Genomic DNA, 16,947 nt, shown 5'->3' on the forward strand with positions numbered 1-16,947 from the left:
ACTACTATCTAATCAGCACTATCATGCAACTCAAAGCACATATAACAGGCACATAAGGCATCCTCCTTAGATCCTTAGTCCTAATCTAGCATGCTGTTCTATTAACTTATAATCAAATCATAAACTTGTATGGGTATTTTGGGGTACTTACTTGAGCTCGGCTGATTGCATGCACCACACCCCTTTTTCTCTTTTCAAAGTTCTTTTCTTTCTGAATTCTTTTTGCTTTTCTAAAACTGTTTTCTTTCTCAAAACTCTCTTTTTACAAAGCTGTCTTTTCATTTTGAAAACTTCTATACCAATTCCTCAGTTTGAGTTCAGACACACCCAAGAGCATGTCCGAATCCCTCAAACCAAGTCTCTGATACCAACTTGTAACATCCCAAAATTAAAGACTAAAAATTTCTTTTAATAAAACATTACTTAAAGCAAAATCATCAATCCAAAACATAATCAGAGTATTAATTTCTAAAACACATGTTCGTTATCAGAGTAAAACATCCCCAGGCTGTCTAATCTGTGGTGTGTGCCATGCGATCACCCCGAGCTCTTCCCTCTGCTACTGGAAGTACCTGAAACCAAAACTAAAAACCGTAAGCACGAAGCTTAGTGAGTTTCCCACCCTACCACATACCATGCATAACCACATACTACACATACTGCATATATTGGGCCACGCCCGCTATTTTGGGCCTCGCCCTCTACCGCGGGCCTCGCCTGCTACAACGGCCCCGCCGCTCCAGGCCTCGCCTGACTTCGAGCCCCGCTCGGATACATATCTGTTTCACTTAGGCCTCGCCTGTCACAGGGCCTCGCCCGCTAACATATAATAGCACATAAACATATCACAACACATAAGATAAACACATACTAACGTATCATGTCCTAAGGCCTCGCCTATCCTGGGCCTCGCCCTTGTCATGCTACCGATGAGTCATGGAACCCCGTCCATGCTCCTACTGATAGTGAGATACGGGCCCAGCCCACACTCACTATTTCCCTAACTTGGGCCTCGCCCCTGATCTGTTGCTAATGAGATGTGGAACACCATCCACACTCTGCTAATAGTGAGATACGGGCCCATCCCACACTCACTCTTTCCCTAACTTGGGCCTCGCCCCTGATCTGTTGCTAATGAGATGTGGAACACCATCCACACTCTGCTAATAGTGAGATACGGTCCCAGCCCATACTCACTCTTTCCCTAACTTGGGCCTCGCCCCTGATCTGTTGCTAATGAGATGTGGAACACCATCCACACTCTGCTATTGGTGAGATACGGGACCTCGCCCACACTCACCTCACTAACAGGCACATACAAGTATTACACAGACAACAAGTATAAACTATCACATAAACCATCCTGTGGGCACCCGCCCGCTATCATTGGACCTCGTCCTGAATATCATACTAGCATATTGTGCCTAGGGCTAACCCCCGGGTCTTCTACTCATAACTACATGGGCCGGCATTGTGGCCTTAGACCCATTCATACAAAGGGAAACTCACCTGCACTTGCTGAACTTGTTGATAGCCCCTCTAGCTGTTGCCCGACAACTCTTCTGAACTGCGGCTCCACTAGCTCCCCGAGCTATCAATATCAATATAACACTTAGTCTAACTGTCCCCCGAGAGTCAACTAAGTCAACTCTGGTCAAAGTCAAAGTCCTGGTCAAACTCAACCTTCCAGGTCAACCCTACTCGCCGAGTCTGCCTACTGACTCGCCAAGTTCATATGCTCAGAGTCCTTCCATTCGCGAGTCGACTCGCCGAGTCTACCGATTTCCGAGTCCTGACCTCCAACTCACCGAGTCTCCACTCGACTCATTGATTCGAGTCTCAACTCGAAGGGTTTGGGGTTTCGCGACTTGACTCGCCGAGTCCAAGAACAGACTCGCCGAGTTCAAGCCAATCTTCAACAGACTCATCGAGTTATTCTTCTAACTCACCGAGTTCCTGCCCAACTTCATCCAACTCGCCGAGTCCACCCATGTGACTCGCCGAGTCGCTCCAGTTCTTAATCCATACAGTGGAGTTTCGAGCCATGCAGGGGCTTCAAGTCATAGATCCATACTTCCAAAGCTCAATCCTTACATAAAGTTGCAAACTTTACGTATAACTAAAGAGATCTAGGCTCAAAACACTCTAGGGCTAGGTTTAAAGACAAAAGGGCTTCACCAACTACTCATCTTCTGATGCTTTACGACATATTGGACCATCCCAACACAAGATCTGAAGTGGCAACAACATATCTAAGCCCCAAACTCGAATTGGGTCTCAAACAACCATAAAACCCCCAAATCTCATAACAAAAATAGAACTAGATGCAAAGGAGGGAAGATAGCAGCTTATTACCTCCAAGATGAACACAAACTGAAGTAGATCTCGGATCTACACCACTCCTTTGAAGCAACCTTCTTGATCTTTAAGTTCCTTTCCAAAGTTTCCTTCCTCCAAAGCTATTTCTCTCAAATGATGGAATCTCACACGAAATCTAGGGTTTACAAGTTCTCTAGGATGATATGGAGGCTGAGGGAGGGACATAACACCCTTTATATAGGATACAACTCTCGAGATAGGGTTCTCCTCGTTCAGACCAGACTCGCCGAGTCCCCTTAGCCGACTCGTCGAGTCGGTCACTTACTCATTGACCCGGATCCCGCTCGAACTCGCCGAGTTCCTCCTTGGACTCGACGAGTCGGCCCTTAAACTTAGGGTTTCATTTCCTTTCTTGGTCTTCCTGATCTTGGGTGTTACATTATTGTTCCAACGTATCGTGCAATATCAAGGAAATTTTTGCGTCTCAGGTCAAGTTGCTTCACTTACCGTCAAGTATGTTATAAATTATATTATCCTTATTATTATAGAATATTTTGTCTTTCAAATTATTAAATGACATTGTTTTATCTGTAATATATATTAATTTTTTTTTGCAGTGTGTCTTTTTGTATCAAAAAAATTTACGTAGCTTGCATTTAAACCAGATATGCCTGAAGCACACAATATTTAGATTTAGTATAATAGTAAAGTAGAATTTTACTTTGATTAGCTATTAGTTTATTTTTATTAGATTTTTTTTGAACCTTTATATGTATATAGTACTGTTTTATTTTCAAATTTCTTTAACTTATGTTTGTCTTATAATGATATAGTGAAATCAAAAAAATTGCTATTCGGTTCAATTTAAAATAGTTACTATTTTGTAAACATAACAATCAAATTTCATATGTATGTTATAACATAAAAAAGGATCATAACAACAATAAAAAACGTCAATTATGCAAATAATAGATTTTAATTGCTAATAGAGTTTATGTTAAACCATAACAATATGTTCTTTGTCTTTTAAGTAGTGTATGAAATGCTTTGTTTATGGATCTAATGATGTATTATATGTTATCGAAACATATATATTGTAATGGATAGTCTTGGTAATACATCTCTTCATTCCAGTGACTTTGATTTACCCTCAACAACTGATGTTTCTACTGGTTTACCTTCTGATACTATTGAAGCCGAACAAGTCACGAGACGACGCCATGGAGGTCGTCCTAGGGTAAGAGGACGACCTCCAGATTGTAGCATTGACGATGGTTATTATTCATCTTTTCTTTTCTCTTACTAGGATGGTTCTCGTAATATGAAAGATGATGCTATTGTGGCACCTATGTATGAGGTTAGATATGGGAAATATATTTTATAATGTAAGTTGTAACATATGTTTTGTCATATGGTTTTACTTATGTTATTTTCTTATAATTAGGTTGCTTTTAATAGTAATGAAAATGATGGTGTTACAAAATGTGTATCGAAGGACAAGGATGTCGAAAATAGTGACAGATGTGACAATGTATTATTAATTCTTTTTTACTATTGTTGTATAATTTTTTAGGTTTGAAGTTTTCTTATTGTTCTTATTGTTCTATTCAATTAGGTTGGTGATGATACTATTGAAGATGATATTTCTAAGACACCTATCTCCATATGTGGTTCACAAGATGGTAGAGAAAGTGAAGTAAGTTACAACATATTGTGTACACTTTCTATTTTCCTTATGATATGGAACAGAATTTCAACGATTATTGTCACCTTATTTGATATATTTGAAGTTTTCTTATTGTTCTCATTGATATATTCAATTAGGTTGGTGATGATACTATTGAAGATGATATGTCTAAGACACCTATCTTCATATGTGGTTTACAAGATGATGAAGAAAGTGAAGTAAGTTACAATGTATTGTATACAAAATTTCAACGATTATTGACACCTCATTTGATACATTACTTTGTTAGTTATGATTCTTATTTTCCTTTTTTTTTTACAATTAGGATGCTTGTGCTGTTATTGAAGTAGATTCTTCTGAAAAATCATTTATTGGATCCTCAATAACACCAAGGAAGCGTCGACTTCCACGATTGTGTGAAGAGTCTTCGGAAGATGATATTGTTAGTCGAATTCAATTTACTTTTGAAGTTTTTTGACATTGTTTTCTAGATTGTATTTCTCTTCCAATTTTCAAATTTCAGTTTTCATATCATCGTAGTCCTCAGTTTTTTTATAGGTTAATTGAAATTATTAGGTAGATTAAGCTTTTTATAATAGGTTTTAGACATATTTATTATTCAATTATTTTAAATGTATGGATGACATGGTACATTCATGTTATTTTTTGTCTTTACGACGAAACATATTATTGTTGGGGTATCATATGTCAAATGATTTTACTAGGTTTTTCCAAAAGATCTTACTTGGTTTGTCATTGTTGGTGATTCTATCTAAACTAATATATAAATGAATGAAAGTAATATGCAATAAGATTAAGATAAATCAATATACTATTTATATATTTGTCAACCAACCGGACTGACGCTAGTTGGTTGGTGCTGTTAATCTGAATTTGCCGAATTGTAAATTGTAAATCTGCTATCCTCTAACTGGTTCCGTTATGAATAACTTACGGAATATAATAAAAAAGCGAGAGAATTTAAATATTCCGTAAAAGTAATAATAAATTTGATTATATATATTTTAATGAAATAAAATAAGTTTGGATGGGAATGGAAGGTGGGCGCCACTCTATTCATGTGACGCCTTTTGCTTAAACAAGCGGGAATCGCCATCAAGTATGTCTCCGCTCCAACGTTCGTTTCTACCTTCTCTATCATTTTTTAAGTTGCAAGCAACATAATTTATATTTTCTCCATCTTTGAAAAATAAAACTGAATCTAAAGAAATAACCATAAAAATCTTAATATTTAATATATATTATATTATTGAAAATAAATCTTATATCAAACAAATAAATCAATATATTATTATTCATATAATTAACCATAAAAATCTTAATATTTAATGAGGTTTAAAATAGTAACGTGTTTCCTTTTTCATCTAATTGTTACTTTAAAGTAGTTAAACTGATTATAATCTATATAATTTTTTGATCCTAATTATCTTAAAAGTTTAAGATTTTGCACTAATAATCGATATCGATATAACTAATAAATGATTAGAATAGATAATTTTGTATGCAATGTTAAATACACATATATCCAATAACATTTTATATTCTTATATAAATATATATAATCAAATGGTTTTAAATGAAACACGTGTGATTATATTGTACTGTAGGACAAAAATGTTTGTAACTCAAATTTGGTTAAGAAGAAATGTGTGACAGTCGTTAAATATCTTTTATGTAATAAGAACATATCCAACCATATTTTCTTTTTATATTTATATTCAGAATGTAAAATAGAGTTTAAAATTTTTTATTTCCAAATTTAAATTTGAAATATCATTAAAATCTACCATAATAAATGAAAATCACTTTGCCACATGTCATTCTTTCATAAAATTAACCACATGTCATTTTGTTATAATTTGAGATATATTTATTTTCCACTTGTCATTACTTTAATTTTTATTTTCAATATATCATTAATTTAGTTTCCATAAATTAAACCTATCATAATAACTATTAATTTCAAATTTCAAATTTTAAATATTAAATTTCAAATTCAATTTCAAATAAATTTACAGTTTAAACCTTTATGTTTAACATTTTGTTATAACTAAACACATAATTTTAATTTATTTATTTTTTGCATGTTTTTTTTCTCATAATTTTCATTTATTTCAATTTCAAATTCAAATAAAATTTCTATTTAATTGTTCGTACTTAACATTTTGTTTTAATCAACCCGTATAATATACGGGTCTCACAACTAGTATTTCTTATAAAAATTACTTTATTATGTAAATAAAATAAAATATGTTAAATAAAATGGCCTTTTAAACCCCACACCATAAAATCAAATTTAATAAACTAATGGCCTTTTACATTTTTCTTTCTGCAAAGCAAAGCACAGCAAAAAACCAAAAGTCCCTGATTTCTGAGTCATCACGAGCATCTTCTTATTTTTTGAAAATTTTAATGCCCATTTTGTTCCTTTTTATCTTCAATCAATCTGATTACTTTCTCTCTCTCTCTTTCAAATTTTTTTCCCCAACGTCTCTTTCCATCTATACGTCCTTCTGCTACACATTCAAAGAATCAAAACACTTGATTTGAGCAGCAAAAGAGTCCATTGAAACACTACTACTTCAACATATTATAGTATGACTCAGCTCTAAACTAGTAGTTTTACTTGTAACTGTAATTACTTTACCTTTCTGGGTTTCTAAGATTCAGATCTTGATGTTCGTCCTTTTCAATTTTCTTTGTAGTTGAGGTGGCTGGATGTGATTTCGCTCAAAAAGAGCACATGATGTTTACAGAAGGGCTAGATACAAATGCTCTTAGATGGGTCAAAGAGGTTGGTTATCAACATCTCCACATTGCATTTTTAAATAATATTATTTGGGGTTTTATGGAGTCACTTCGATTTCGTCAAGTAAATTGTTGAGATTACGCTTTGCTTATTGATGTTAATTACTATTTTAATACTTCGTATTCGATATTATCGTTGGTTATCTACAATTTGTATCTGGGCTTTTATTAATCTTTTATTCTAGGGCTTTTCATTTAAAATCTTACCTTTTCCTCGACAAAATCACTAAAGTCTTGTTAAATTTTGCTTGTTCGTTCTCAATTTGTATATACGGGGATTTGTTTTGCTCTTTTCTTTTTCTTGGATTCAAAAATTCAAATTTGTTATATTTTGGATTCCAAAAAATTCATCATTCACTTGAGAATTTGAATGAATTTGTCGATCTTTCACCTGCACTATTGTTCATAAATGGTGATATTCTGCTCTGAACTATAATTATACAAAAATTTATCTGTAAAATCACTGAAATCTCAACTTTCTGATCGTTCGATCTCAATTTGCACCTGGGCATTTTTAAAATTTGTTTCTTTGGATTCAAAAATTCAAAACAGTAGCATTCACTTAATGATTTGAATAAACTTTGTTGGTTTTCTATATGCAACTATTGTTCATAAATGGTGATTTCAAATTCAAATCCTTTCAAATACAGGGATCCAACAATCCAAAAAAAGAAACCCCTCCCTCCACATCAAATCAACGAACAAGATTCGATCCAATCACTTCTAGAAACAACTCTCGAGGGTTCGGATTGCCTCAACCTTCAAAATTCAAAAATGGTGTTGTTCCAATATCTCAAGTCTTGCCAAGAGATGACACTAATTCCACTTCTGAAGACATGTCAAGTGATTCAGAAGGAGAGGTATACGGTGGAAGATACTCAGTGGATTCCTCCCCTCATGATGATAGAGTTCCTTCTGGTAGTAGCAATAGGCACCGTGATCATGATCCTGTGAAACGGGGCCCACAGTATCATGTGTACTCTAGTGATGTGAGCTCTTCGATTGAAATGAGGAAGGTGTCAGATAGATTGTTGATGAGGGGAGGTGATAGGTATAATGTGAGAAGCAGTGTTTATACGGAGGATGAGTCAGATGATTCTAGAAGCTCAGAGTTTTCAAGTACACAAGTAGGGGCAAGTATGGAAAATTTGCCACATAAAGATTCGTATGTTTCGGATGGTTATTCGTCTTATGTTTCATCACATGTTAATGGAGATACTTCTTCAAGAAAGGTACAATTCTAGCTTCATTTTCATCTTGTTTAAGTTTTTGTGTGTTTGAAAGAATTGGAATCTGTTAAGGGAATTGGAATGGAATTCAATTCCATTCCTTTATATATATTTTGTTTGGTTTCTAAACATGTCAAAGGATTTGGAATGTAAGTAACGACAATTGACAGAATTGTCCTTTATTGATTTTTGTTAACAAATTCATTTAAAACTTGCAAAAATATTTAAATTACCATCTACTAATACGGTTTAGAAAGGGTATTTCCGTCATTTTGTACAAATGAGGGAGGATTGGAGTTGAATTCCATGAGTTTATTGAAGGAAAATTGAATTCCTTAACCTATTGGCTTTTATGAATTCCAACAGAATTCAATTATGTATTCATTTTTCAATCAAACTCCGGAATGGAAATTTCACTCCAATTCATAAGGAATCGATCAATTCTCTTATTTCTCTTATCTAATTTTGGTGAAAAAGGAGTTTACTTTGCTATGACTTGGTGTTGACTTTTGAGAGTCAACTGTTACAGGAGTCAAATGGTAAAAATATTGAGAATCGACAAGCATCCAAGGAAGATTTTCCAAGTGCACCTCCATTTTCAGGTTCATTTGGGGAAATCAAACAAGAGAAGGAGCATTCTCCAGTTTCTAAAGCTAATTATACTCCATCTACAGCTGACTCGGTTGACTTTGTACCTAAGTCAACTGTAGAGAAGACTTCTGTTGTAGATTTGAAAACGAATCATAAACAGGAGACCTCAAACCCATCTAGGTTTCTTTCTACTTCCTCAAAATTTGTAAACTATAATTCATCATTATGTGATTTTCCTTAAAAAAAACTATTTATTTTGTCTGATGAAATGGAATGGATAGTTCTTGAAAGAATGTGATTCCTTTAATTTCATTAATTTTCTTTTCTTAGCTATGATATATTTTTTTTTCATTCCATTTTTATTTGCAATATTGCCCATTTTTATTTATGTCATTTCAGTGACATATATGAAATGACGTATATCTTTATTTTTGTAATTTCATGATGTTAATTAAATTGTACTTATATCTTCCAAAAATAACTAGAAAATATATTTTTTATCATGACCTTATATGGGTTCTAATGTAAATAAAAAAACTTATTATTTATAATTATATAAATTATAACTAATAGAGTAAAGTTAAAACTATATATTATATTACACATATCATGAAAAGTTAATATAACATTACATCTTTTTTGATGTTTATTTATATCTTAATATCTTTTACTTTCTTTGCAATAGGAATGTTGGTGTCAAAACCGGTTCTGGTTCTTTTCCTACACGTCTTCCAACGTTTCACGCAAGGTACGTTAAATATTATACTGTTTTTATTAAATTTATTAATAAAATTTACAAACTTATTTAATTTTTATTAAATTTAGTTCATTGGGGCCTTGGCATGCTGTGATTGCATATGATGCATGTGTTCGATTGTGTCTACATGCTTGGGCAAAGGGTTGCATGGAAGCCCCCATATTTTTGGAAAATGAATGTGCTCTACTACGAAGCACCTTTGGGTGAGTTTAGTTTTTGTTATAATTTTATATCCTATTTATGAGTATTTTTTGTTAACATATTAAAAATATTTGATTCTACAATTTAGCAAATAATCAAATACGATATACTTAAAAAGTGCAACACTTTGCATTTTGGATATTTATGGATATGAGTAATACCAACATTGAGAGTGACTTTTGAAATATCAACTTTCATTGGATACAATTGAAATGGATATTGCATTTTCATTAGGGAAAATTGCATGAAATATCAACATACTTTACTCTTGTTGTCAATAGTTGTATATAACTCCTAAACTTGTAAAATATAATTTATTTTTGCGTATAGTAGGAACATTTCTTAACCAATAATAGCAATATGTAATGAATAAAGTATAATGCACGTATTTGTAGCAAAATGTAAGTATGCTAGTATAAAAAGTAGAGTACATCGCCCATGTTGTTACGAGTAAAGTACATTTAAATACCCTTTACAATAATGATTTACAACATTGAAAGCATTATGAATGTTTTGTGCTTGTTTTTGTACTCTAACGTTAATCTTGAATAACAGTTTGCAACAAATGTTGCTACAATCGGAGGAAGAATTGCTTGTTAAGCAATCATCTGAAGTTGATAACAAAGGGCCTTCCCAAAAACCAAAGAAAATGGTTGGCAAGATGAAGGTGCAAGGTATTGAGCTCTTGTAAAACATTATTATTTGCTAATGAGGATGAGGAGGGTATTTCTAGGGCTATATTCAATAATGAGAATGAGGAGGGTATTTCTGACTTTTGCAAAGACAAAGAGGGTGGATTTCATTTTGAACTTCAAAAGGACTTTTAGGCAAAAGGACTTATTGACTTACGGTGATGAGAAAATGAGTTTTTTAGAAAGTGTTTGGATTAGTTTTTGTGGTGGAAAAAGTCAATAAGTCAATAAGTTGTTTTTTAAGGGGTATTTATTTGTCTTTTACAACCCAAAAAGTTGTGAGGAGTTTTGAAAAGTTAGAAATCTTAACTTATTAAAATCTCCTTTTTGAAGGGTTAACGAGAAGTTGCCAAACACTTTTTTTTGACTTGTTGACTTTTCAAAAAGTCAATAAGTTGTTTTTAGATGAAATCCCAAACACCCTCAAAGTCCCTATCCCACCAACATCATGTCATGTGATGGAGGGCATATCTGTCTTTGTGTGTTTCTTTCTTAAATTAATAGTACAATCTTGACACTGACACTGACACTGTTATTGAATGGTGTAGTACGTAAGGTGAAAATGACATTGGATCCACCTACGGGATGCAACTTTTCATCAATAAAACCACCAAAAGTGAAAATGGAAACTGTAAAACGCCATTTTGCCAATTTACAAATGAAAGTGTCTTCTGGATGGAAGTCAGTTAGAAGTATTCATTTCTCTCCTCGTGTCCCTAAAAATGGTTCATTTTCTCGCCATAGTTTGGCATACATGCAAGCAAGCACTCAATACATCAAACAAGTTTCAGGCCTTCTTAAAATTGGGGTCTCAACTCTTCGAAGCAGTTCATCAAGCTATGAAGTACAAGGTTTGTGAACTTTCTATGTAATTGTTTTTTATATGTAACTACTTGTGTTGAAATATGTTGTATTAGACAATGGTTTTAGTTCAAATGTGTCTAGATAAATTGTAAAAACATAAGACTTAATGAAAGGTTTGTGAACTTTCTATGTGTTGAAATATGTTGGATTAGAGTTAGACAATGGTTTTTGTTCAAATGTGTCTAGATAAATGAGGGGTAAAATTGTTCTTTTTGCATTAAGTAAAAAAGGAACACCAACTTCTGTTTACAATGTATATAATGGGAAAAAGAATAAGAGTTAAGTTTATATGGTGAATCATGCAAGACTGAATTAAATAAACTAACTTATGTTTAACAATCTCTCATTTTCTTTTTGTTACTTATGATTGTTTAGTCAGTCTATAACAATCTTTTAATAAAATTACACCTAAAATCCTTCTAAGGTTATGTTTTATTCATTCATCTATAGAAATATTTTATGTTCTAGGAATGTGAATCGACATTTTGGATTGTTTTAAGGAGAACCTAGTAGTAGCTAATGATATATACTCGTGATATTAAACAGAATCATACTCATGTCTTCTAAGACTTAAAAGTTCAGCAGAAGGGGATACCATTCGAATGCAACCTGGATCTGGTGAAACCCATATATTGTATGTGTTTTTTAATCCAAAAATCTCATTATATTATTTCTTATTATTACATGGTTTTGTGAAATTAATGAAATCATGAAATCACAGTTTACCAGATAGCCTTGGGGATGACTTGATTGTTGAAGTTCAAGATTCCAAGGGAAACCATTATGGTCGTGTTCTAGCTCAAGTCGCCACTATTTCTGAAGATCAGGTAACTTTTTTTTATTACCATTTTACCCTTTTAGTCTGAAGCTGATACTTTTTAATGCAGAATGACAAACTAAGATGGTGGTCTATATACCGAGAACCAGAGCATGAACTTGTTGGAAAAATTCAACTCTATATAAATTACACAACAAGTTTAGATGACAACAGCATGAAGGTGAATTTCCCATATTATTAATATTTTGCAATGATTACAATGTGCAGATATGTAGATTTAGCTTGAAGAATAAGAACGTTAAAGAAATCGGAAATTGTGTGATTCTTTAAAGTTTTCTTGACTTACTTCGTGATTCTTTAAAATTCAAAGCAGTTTGACTTTGACTTTGACCAAACAATCTTTTTGTATAACAGTGTGGTTCCATTGCTGAAACAATGGCATATGATCTTGCAATGGAGGTTGCCATGAAAGAGCAAAACTTTCAACAAAGAAACCTTTTGTTCCATGATCCATGGAAGTGGTTACTCACTGAGTTTGCAGCATATTATGGAGTTTCAGATGCTTACACAAAGCTAAGGTACTAAAATGTAAAATTACCATTTTCTCCTTTCTAACCTAACCACTTGAGTCTTCAGATACTTGTCTTACATCATGGATGTTGCTACTCCAACAAATGATTGTCTCTCATTAGTATACGACTTGTTATTGCCTGTTATAATGAAGGGGAATACCAAAACCACCCTCAGTCATCAAGAGGTAAAAGTAAAACAAGTATCTGACATGTTATGATATAAGATTTGATAAAATTATTATTTCATATCTGTTTTTAAATTTGCAGAATAGAATATTGGGTGAGATTGAAGAGCAAATTGAAGAGATTTTTGCAGTTGTTTTTGAGAACTACAAGTCTTTAGATGAGTTGTCTCCATCTGGCATGATGGATGTTTTTAAACCTGCTACTGGAGTTGCTGCACCTGTTCTGGAACCTTCTGTGAAATTATATAAACTTCTTCATGATATATTATCTCCTGAGGCACAAAATAAATTATACAGCTACTTCCAGGTTTCTTTCTTTATATTCTCATTAAGTGTTATCATGGATGACATATCTTTTGTTTATATGGTTTAAATAATATTGTTATTATATTATTATTATTAGGCAGCTGCAAAGAAAAGATCAAGAAGGCATTTGAGTGATACGGATGAATATCTTAGTGGAACTGGTGAAGGAAATTTGATGATGGATCCTGTTGCTGTTTCTACAGCTTATCAGAAAATGAAATCCCTTTGCTTAAACATTCGGAATGAGATATTTACAGATATTGAGATTCATAATAGCAATGTTCTTCCAAGGTAAAAAAAAAATTTGTTAATTTATTTTATTTGTCTTGCATGCTTACATAGATGCATTGTGTGTTTTTATAATCCTACATAACAAATTAACTAAATATAAAATTTTTTGGAGTTGAAAGTTAACAAATTAACAAAGTTTCAATGAAGTGGTGTATACAACATAAAAAAAAGCATTTATTTTATACCTATCTACTAAAAAAAATACATTTTGACTTGCTACTACACTATATGCAACAATGTTTCACTTTTTTACCAATTTATGTAACAATGATTTACTTTTTTACCAATCTATGCAAACAATGTTTCGCCTTTTTACCAATTTATGTAACAATGTTTCACTTTTTACCAATTTATTTAACAATGTGTCATTTTTTAACCTATCTATGCAACAATGGTTCATTTTTTTTTGTCAATCTATTCAACAATGGTTTGCTTTTTTTACCAATTTATGCAACAATGGTTCACTTTTTTTTTACCAATCTATGCATCAATGTTTCACCTTTTTACCTATATATATGCAACAAACAATGTTTAAGTTTTCAACTAATTTATGCTACAATGTTTGAAAATTATGCAGTTTCATCGACCTACCAAATCTATCATCTGCAATATACAGTGCTGAACTTTGCAGCAGATTGAGATCCTTCCTTGTGGCATGTCCTCCCACAGGTCCTTCTCGCCCTGTTACAGACCTTGTAATTGCAACTGCAGATTTCCAAAAAGATCTTGCCAGCTGGAATATCAAGTAATTTTTTATTTATTTTTATAATATTTCTAGTTGTTTCCAACTTTCCACAACTTAATATTTAACTCTTTCTCAGTCCTGTGAAAGGTGGAGTTGATGCAAAAGAACTTTTTCATCTTTATATCATCATTTGGATTCAAGATAAGCGATTATCGTTGCTTGAGACATGTAAACTTGACAAGGTATAATTATAAATAAAGAATTAAACGTATTTCTTAAATTATATAAAGTTTTAATCGGATGATTGAAAATATAGGTAAAATGTTCTGGAGTGAGGACTCAACATTCAACAACCCCGTTTGTGGATGAAATGTATGAGCGCCTTAAAGAAACTTTAAATGATTATGAGGTCATTATATGCAGATGGCCTGAGTATACATTTGCTTTGGAGAATGTAAGTCATTAATTCTAATATGATTCCTTAATTGGCGATTTTCGATAAAAACAAATTAAAAAGAAGGTGGTAATCCGAATTTATAATAATTTAAATTTGGTTTTTGGTAAATAGGCGATTGCAGACATTGAAAAGGCAGTTATTGAGGCTTTGGACAAACAATATGCGGATGTTGTAGCACCTTTGAAAGAGAACTTGACACCAAAGAAATTTGGCTTAAAATATGTCCAAAAGCTTGCCAAACGAACCACAAATCCTTATATTGTGCCTCCTGAGGTTTGTCTTGTCTCTATTTTTCTTTTTTCTATAATTTAAATTTTACCCTATGGCTATTTTCTATAATGAAGATGATTAGGTCTTTTTGTGTGGGACAAAGAATTGCAACTTTTAGAGTAAATTACTGAAATCGTCCCTGTGGTTTGGTCAAAATTGCATGTTTGGTCCCTAACTTTTTTTTTTGCACTCGGATCGTCCCGTTGGTTTGATTTTGTTGCGTTTTTCGTCCCTATGGTTTGATAAAAAATGCATGTTTGGTCCCTAACTTTGTATGTAAGGGACGAAAAATGCAAAAAAAATCAAACCACAGGGACGAAAAATGCAACAAAATCAAACCACAGGGACGATCCAAGTGCAAAAAAAATGTTAGGGACCAAACGTGCAATTTTGACCAAACCACAGGGACGATTTCAGTAATTTACTCCAACTGTTATCCTATTCACATCAGTTACAGTCCCAGTCCAATTCGTTCATTTTTCTAGTCTAAATGTATATCTTTTTGTGGACATGTTTTTCTTTAAAAAAAAAAAAAGAAAATCTAATAATGTTTGGGTTGATTTCTTGATTCAGCTTGGGATTTTCTTAAACTCAATGAAGAGAATGTTGGATGTTTTGCGTCCTAAGATTGAAGTTCAATTAAAATCATGGGGTTCGTGTTGTATTCCCAATGAGGGAAATACAGCACCTGGAGAACGTTTAAGTGAAGTCACAGTCATGCTTAGATCCAAATTCCGGAATTATCTTCAAGCAGTTGTCGAGAAACTTGTTGAGAATGTGAGTGCCTAATTCTTACTTTTATGCATTTTCTAACATCAATAGTTATTATTATCGGATTTTTAAAAAAAATCGTTTTTATATGATGCAGACAAGGCTGCAAAATAGTACAAAACTAAAGAAAATTCTCCAAGATTCAAAAGAAAGCTTGGCAGAATCCGAGATCCGAAGCAGAATGCAACCGCTAACAGAGCAACTTACAAACACCGTGAATCATCTCCATTCCATCTTTCAGTCTCATGTTTTCATTGCCATTTGTCGTGGATATTGGGACCGCATGGGACAGGTATTCTTATAATCTCCTAGCTAGGCCCCACTTTAATACTGGAGCTTTTTTGTCTCGCCCAAAAGGCGCAACAAGAGGGGACAAAAAAATTGCACCTTTTTAGGCCCACCTAAAAAGGTGCAACAAGATGAGACAAAAATTGTAACTTTTTTGTCCCACCAAAAAAGTTGCAAGATAGGACAAAGATTGCAACTTTTTTGGCCCACAAAAAAAAGATGGGATAGGGCTTTTCTCAAGGTCTCTCGTCTGTCCAAAAGACATAAATGCCATTTTCATGATTATCATTGATAAAAAGCCCTAGAAATTTTGTCCGATAACGTCTTGTGTAACTGTGTTGATGTTGCTGCAGGATGTTTTGAGTTTCCTTGAGAACAGGAAAGAAAACAGATCATTGTACAAAGGCTCAAGAGTTGCCGTATCTGTAAGTAGATTTTTATTCTTCTTTTTAATTATTATTAATTATATAGATACGTTATATATGTATTTTTTTTTTTTTAATTTTTTTTGTAGATTTTGGATGATACGTTTGCATCACAAATGCAAAAACTACTTGGAAATGCACTTGAAGAGAAAGACATTGAACCACCAAGATCCATCATTGAAGTCCGGTCAATGTTATGCAAAGATACAGGCACTTCTACACACAAGAAGAACAGTTACTTTTATTAGTAACAAATTGTTCTTGTATATAATAAAAGAACGATTATGCATATTACAAATGATCATTGTTGAGATCTTGGTCAACATGCTCACTTTCCTCTATTTGTCATTTGAAATCTTTAATTCATTCGTTTTTTTTGTAACTACATATAACAATTATAGAAATTGGTTCCACATACAATGACTTGTATTTTATGCATCCTCTATGTATCTTTACAATAATGTTGCTGTGGACAAGAAAATGCATCATGGTTACTTATTTTTAATTTTTTATATCAACAGTTGGTTTTCAGTAATTTTCAACAAATCTATTCAAACTTGGATTTGGGGAGATGTTTATCAAATAGTATGATGTGTAGGTGGGGGGTACTCAGACACTGTAGCGGACAGTGGTCGGTTTATATCTACACAACTTAGGTCATTGGACCCATTTAAAATGAATTTTTTTAGTAGAAATAAAAAAAAAAAATTATGACCTATCTTAAATTTTTTAAAGGATCTATCTTAATGT

The 16,947-nt window shown here is 33.0% G+C and overlaps 1 protein-coding gene across 1 annotated transcript; it reads left to right on the forward strand.

Annotated features, from left to right (window-relative positions):
• Positions 1 to 6,421: 6,421 nt before the first annotated feature.
• Positions 6,422 to 16,702, forward strand: LOC111913407 (uncharacterized). Its single transcript, XM_023909115.3, has 23 exons — positions 6,422 to 6,622; positions 6,733 to 6,821; positions 7,486 to 8,067; positions 8,594 to 8,835; positions 9,341 to 9,403; positions 9,481 to 9,615; positions 10,169 to 10,287; positions 10,854 to 11,156; positions 11,716 to 11,803; positions 11,891 to 11,996; positions 12,057 to 12,167; positions 12,362 to 12,525; positions 12,584 to 12,704; positions 12,787 to 13,011; positions 13,108 to 13,301; positions 13,879 to 14,046; positions 14,123 to 14,228; positions 14,303 to 14,440; positions 14,555 to 14,716; positions 15,287 to 15,490; positions 15,582 to 15,776; positions 16,126 to 16,197; positions 16,287 to 16,702. The coding sequence occupies exons 2-23, from the start codon at positions 6,771 to 6,773 to the stop codon at positions 16,443 to 16,445; spliced, it is 3,708 nt and encodes a 1,235-aa protein (XP_023764883.1). The 5' UTR covers positions 6,422 to 6,622; positions 6,733 to 6,770; the 3' UTR covers positions 16,446 to 16,702.
• Positions 16,703 to 16,947: the final 245 nt, after the last annotated feature.

The sequence above is a fragment of the Lactuca sativa genome, chromosome 9 (genome assembly GCF_002870075.4).
Source record: "Lactuca sativa cultivar Salinas chromosome 9, Lsat_Salinas_v11, whole genome shotgun sequence".
NCBI classification, from domain to species: domain Eukaryota; kingdom Viridiplantae; phylum Streptophyta; class Magnoliopsida; order Asterales; family Asteraceae; genus Lactuca; species Lactuca sativa.